This window comes from Pterocles gutturalis, unplaced genomic scaffold, assembly GCF_000699245.1.
Source record: "Pterocles gutturalis isolate BGI_N339 unplaced genomic scaffold, ASM69924v1 scaffold18923, whole genome shotgun sequence".
Taxonomy (NCBI): Eukaryota; Metazoa; Chordata; class Aves; order Pterocliformes; family Pteroclidae; genus Pterocles; species Pterocles gutturalis.
The window spans coordinates 24,432-30,431 of NW_010120947.1; the positions used below are offsets into that span (position 1 = coordinate 24,432).

At 40.0% G+C, this 6,000-nt stretch overlaps 1 protein-coding gene across 1 annotated transcript in view; it reads right to left on the reverse strand.

The window, feature by feature from the left end:
* The window catches only part of LOC104464394 (triple functional domain protein-like), a gene marked incomplete at both ends in the record, with an annotated part of 28,223 nt that extends 22,931 nt beyond the window's left edge, over positions 1 to 5,292 (reverse strand). Inside the window, 2 exons of the mRNA XM_010077085.1 lie at positions 3,101 to 3,271; positions 5,000 to 5,292. Of these exons, the coding sequence (XP_010075387.1) occupies positions 3,101 to 3,271; positions 5,000 to 5,292 (464 nt within the window). The remainder of the gene's footprint in view (positions 1 to 3,100; positions 3,272 to 4,999) is intronic.
* Positions 5,293 to 6,000: the final 708 nt, after the last annotated feature.

Sequence of the window (6,000 nt, forward strand, 5' to 3'; positions counted from 1 at the left end):
TAGTTTGCCTTGTATTCACCTTATTCGGAGAGTAAAAGAGGGGTTGGGCAAGCAAAGGAAATACAGACAACTTTAAATGGAAAGATATGGGAACTGAGCCAAAGCAGAGACAGAACACAAGTCAACATAATGCTGCATCAGAGTTTACAAAAAGAGAAAACAAAAAGCAAAAATAATTAGTTTCATATTAACATAACTGATCGTGAGACTTTAATACTGCTTATCTAAAAATTAAATGCAAACAACTTGTAAACTGCCATCAAATGCAAATCCATGAAGTGTGCAATGATTCTACTGAAGAATGCATACTGTGCAGATGAGCTCTTAGGGAAGAAAATGGTTGTGTTATTTAGTGATATTAGACAAATTAGCATGGCCTAGCACATGACGTTTGCATGCACACCAGAAACTGAGCTATTCCACAGCTAGCGTGCCTTTTAGGCAACCGTATACTCCTAAAATCTGACTGTCGATCAGGTTTTCCAAAGCTGTGCTTGTATGTGGGTTTTAACTTCGGATGCGGAGCTCAGTTTAGCCTTACAAAACACTGACAGTACTGGAATCCACCTCTGGCCAAGGTCCCTTCTCTCTGTTATTGCCCTATGGGAGCATATGGGGTGTGACTGTTGGTAAAACTTCAGAACTGGTTGGTTTCCAGTTCGTGTGATTATATCACATATTGTCTGAAAAAGGAGCTGCACAGATGAAGTCTGCCTGCTGACCTGCCTGATGATGTACTCTGAGAGGAGAACACAGCCCTTGCTCAGAAAACAAGGAAAGGCGGAGGGAGCAACTGAGCACGCACAGGTGTGAGATGCTGCTGGAGCCCACAGCAGGCTGGGCAGGGAGGGAGAAACCCAGCAAGCAGGGAGTTTCCAGCACAGAAGTGTAGACCAGAAGCCCCGGAGAGGAAGAAATGCTAGCAGTGAGGCACAGACGAAAGCCAAGCCTCTGAGGTCACGGAAAGGAGGAGACATTCCTTGGGATCCAGAGGAGCTGAGCAACCCAAGAAACCACCGAGCGTGGCAGGAATGTGAAGGAGGACTCCACCCAGAAGGCAGACAACTGGGAATTTGTTTGCAAGCCTTTTATTAATCAGTAACTCCATCAACAGAGCCAACTGGCTTCTGCTGGGTAAAACTTTGCTCTGGCTTCTCACTTCTGTGTTTCAATAAAGCATTTGCTTTAGGTACTGGAAACTGGTGGTACGTCCTGGTGTGTGGACTTCAGGGAGGCACACACAACCTCCCAGGCTGCCACATGAGGGGACTTTCTTGCCTCCCACCACACAGTAGGATAGATATTGCACAAAAACAATGCACCTCAAAAGAATCACAATTTACGTGCTTTGAAAAATTATAATATTAACTGTACCAAATCTTAACTTCTCAGGAGTCTTCTCTAGAATGCAGTTTAAGCTACTTCAAAAATCGTCCGAACATGTTTTTACCGCACTGGGTGCATGTTAACCTCTCAAGAAGTGAAAGTAAAATTTACTGGGGACTGAAAGCTACTCAAAGCCTCTTAACTCTACTGTATTATGGGTCTGACTTTGCACCAGAAATACAAAAGGGAACAGACACTAACTTATAAGCATATCCCTTCACATAACTGTTCTTGCTGTATAAAAAGAACTAGAGGAGCAAAAGCCATTTTTATATAAAAAACTTTTTATAAGGCTTTAATTTCTTTTTTTTTTTTTTAATATCACTGAAGGGACATGCAAATATGGCAGCTTATCAGCACAAACTTTAACATATTTTTACCAACATTATTTTTATTCTATTTCTAAACCTCAGACTGAGATCAATATTTTCTAGCAAGAAAATATTCTCTCAGGTCTTAAGGCCAGCAAAATTTTAAAATGCCTATTTTTGCCTGTTTTGTTTCAGGAACATTTCCCAACATATTAACTCCCCCAACTCATACATTTTACTTTTTCAATTCAGAAAACAGGTAGGAACTAAATACACATAGAGCATGGAAGCAAGCCATTTTGATGCTACAAATGATAGCTTCAGGGATGATTGAGACCTCCACTGAAAGGCAGTGGGATAAAAAGGAAGAAAAGAAAGAAAACAAAGTCAAAAAGATCAGCCAAAGTTATCAATAACATCTCCATGATTCAGAACAGTGAGTAACCACTCACAAAATTCACTAACAGTGTTCATGCTGTAGATTACAATGGCTAAAAAATTTTAAGCAGCAAAATGGGAAATAAACAGTGAATGTGAATATTTGCAGCCCAAGTCCAAACTGTTTCTATTCTAAAACATTCTATTTCTAGGCTTATTAGTTGTCCCCTAACCATTTGATCCATGTTGAAAAGTGAAACAAATCCTCTCAATGCAAGAACACCATAAAGTTTAAGAAAAACAGATAATATGCAAGTAACATCTTCTTCATGCTGTTACTACCTACATCCAGAATTTAATTTCTGATGCAAAATTTTTACCCTCAATTTTTATGTGCCTTTGTTTGTAAAAGCCAGCTTGATTATTACCCTTACTTGGATATTAGCTTCTTAGTACACCTGTAAAGGTACCAAAAAAAAAAAAAAAGAAGAAAAAAAAAAGCTGTGCTGCTACATAGAAACACCTTAGGAGTTGAGGTGAACATCTCTTTCTGCTAAGGCATGTACGCATAAATTTTTTTCCTTCTGAACTGAGGCTGTCCAAAATAGCACGGCTTGGTGAACAGTCTATGATCTAAAAACATTATGTACAATTGTTAATTTATCCAGATAAACTCTACTTGCACATCACATTTTAACTTAAGTACCAAAAAATATGATTATATAATAATTCAATTTTAAACACTAAATACGGCACCTGTTAAACAGATGTAAATAGGACTGCAAACACACAAAGCTGCCCATTTCCACATTTTAAGTGCCAGTAGAAAAATTGAGAGATGCATTTAATTCACACTCTTTTCACAGGAAACCCTTTTAATGTTATCTAAACTGGCACAGCGGTTACTTCTGTCTACCATAAAGCCGACCATTATTACATTGCAGATAGTTTTGGAAAAAGAAGAAAGATTTGTGCAAACATAGGTCATCTCAATGTGTGAAGCCTTCCCCACTTCCTCCTCCTACCTTGTCATCCTGCGAGTCAGCCTGGAGAAGACTGTGTTGCTGAATTGCCATTGGAGGAGGAAGCGGTACAGCATCCGCTCCCTCTTCACCTTCCTCCTCTCCACAGCTCTGCATGCCTGAAGAGGATGATTTGGAGAGTGTGCCACTGCTCAGCCCCTCATTCCGACCTCTCTGTAAATAAAATCAAGACATTCAAGCTCAGTCACCTTCTCAGCAGCATGAAGCTTGTTCAACAAAAGCCTGTAGTAAACAAGCCTATTCTGTAGATTCACCTCTCTCCCAACAAATCAAAACGATTTTACAAACACAGTGAAGTTCCTCAACAGAGCAGGGAAAAAGCAGATGCCAAAGATAATATTTTCAGTGTTTGGTAAAAGCAGATGGATCGGGATACTGAGAACAAGACATTCAGCTTAAAATTTACGACAGGAAAGTGTTACCAAAGCCATGCTTGCTTTCCAAGTTCAGTTCTGTAAAGAGACATGTGCCTCTGACTTAGAAACTCAACTGAGTATCTGAAGTACCAACCCTCATAGCAAGGCTTATGAAAGAGATAGAAAAAAACCCCTATTACAACACCAAGTATTTTGTCAATTATCCTTTTTGCCCCCCCTCCACCTTAACGCAGTGAGAGCAGGCTGCTTGTATACTTTTTACAGTTGTGTTGAAAGATAGTCCTTCCATTTATACAAGGAACTATGATTTCAATTAGCCTAAGTTTAATGTAACTTATCTTGCAGGACAATTCAACCATCTTTAAAGGAAGACAGCATAGATTGTTGGTTATTGTTTTTTCCTGACTTTAAGGCACTGGTCTAAGGTTTTCCCTCACTCACAGAACTGCAGAATAACAGCTACTTCCAAAACAATGCTACAACTGCATCACAGAATGTTTCTTTCTACAGCCCTGATATTCAGGGACAGAAGTCAATATTCCTTCCCAAACCACATCTTCCCAATTCACCATACTGCCAAGCCTCTAGTCTTCTAAAAAAAAATGCATAACTTCACTAATGTTCCACACTTGCAGCAAAATATGTCAGAAGCAAGAAGAAAAAAGAACTGAAAAATGAATTGGGCATCTGAGACCACTTTTCTGTATGATAACTACCAAAATGACTAGTCAGATTCGAGCCTGGTAAAAGGGTATAACTGTACAGCATGCAAGTGGCTGTACCCTCAGAAGTAGTAAGATGCCATTCCTTTCAGCCTGAACCACAGGTTTCTAACAGAAGAGAATTTGGCTCTGTCTGTGCCTAACTGGAGGCAGCCTTTGCTCATATATGAGTTCTAGGCTTAAAAGGATGGGCACATGTTTGTGGAAGGAAGGGAAACCTTCAGCAGATGTCCTTAGTGGCAAATCTGGAATAGTTCACAATTTCCTTCTCTCCAGTGAAAAGTGCCATGTTTATTATTTGACCAACAGTAACTACCCTTTGATTTGAAGGGCCAGTAATTTTTTCTGCACTATAACTCTTACTCAAGGTATAAATACAGCTTCAAGATGTTAAGCAGCTCTGCCTATATTTTCCCTGATCCATCAATAAGAAAATGAAAGGAAATACAAAATAACCTGATCATTCCCAGAACACAGAGCATCTTTACTCACAAACCTGCTTTCCTGAGAGGGATAAGAAAGCAAAGCCAGAGAACAACATTTTACTCTCCCATTTCTCTTTTTCAACTAGAGACCCTTCTCCTCAGAGCTTTACTAATGCTCTCAGTAAGGAAGAGCAAAAACTGTGCCTGGCACAGTACTTATGCAGAGTACAGCAGGCATCATGAATGAGCACATGGCACATGCCACTTTGTCAACTGAGCAGACAGCTTTCACCTGACAACATCTAGCTCTCTGAAGAACATAAAAACAAGTCTCAGGAAGCTGCCCTGAAAGCTTACCTCTTCAACAGTTTCATCTTGTGGGGTTGCTGCACTATCATCAGAGTCCTTCTGAGAGCCCGCATCGGCACTTTTGCGAACCTCTCTACTTTTCTTGTGCTTGTGGGCCAGTTTTTTGACATGCCCGTCTGCTTTTCCACTGCTGAGACGCCTCACAGGACTGGTAAGCCACTTTCTCAAGGTGTTGCCAGGGCGCTTGGGGCCTGGGGAGCTCTGCGCACCGATCATGTGGGGCTGAAGGGATGTTACTGACGCAGGAGGACTGGCATCGTTGCTGGAGACCGAAAGCGAGTCTAAAAAGAGAACAAGGGGAGCATTTTAAAGCTGAAACACTGGTGAGAAACAAGACAATTTACATATGCAGTAATGGATAACAGACTGGATTTACAGATTATTTTGAAGTAACCTGGCCTTTAACAACACCACAACTACCAGTGTTCATGCTGCACACAGCCGCGCACAAGTAAGCACCATCTATATGCTTACAACAGACAAGTTTTCATTAAGTTGCTATGCATATCCCCAGTGTTTGTTGTAACTAATATTTAGCACTGCTGATACTTATTTACGAGGGGACTATACTTCCCATATGTCATCTAACTTTATGGAAAGATATGCTTGTTTTATTTCTTAATGTATACTGCTTTGAGCATGGACATGAAGAGCAAAAATAATTGCCTCCATGAGATAAGTGAACTGTTTTTCAAACACCAAATTTTATTACAAATGTTCCAGTTACTTTTATTATTTATTTCCCCTACCCTTGTGAAAGGGGGAAGAATCATCCAGAAAATGGCTAAATGTCTGCCTTTTGTATACATCTTCTTGGAGTTTTGGGTGGTTTGTTTTGGTTTTTTTTTTTATTTTTTTAAAGGCAAAGAACATCTATGTCAAAAAGTCCATTTGCTCAAATCTCATGATCAGCAGTATTTCTCAGCATGACAATGCCTGAAGTTCTGTAGTCAAACTAAGGATACACTTTTCTCAAGCCATAGTTATAC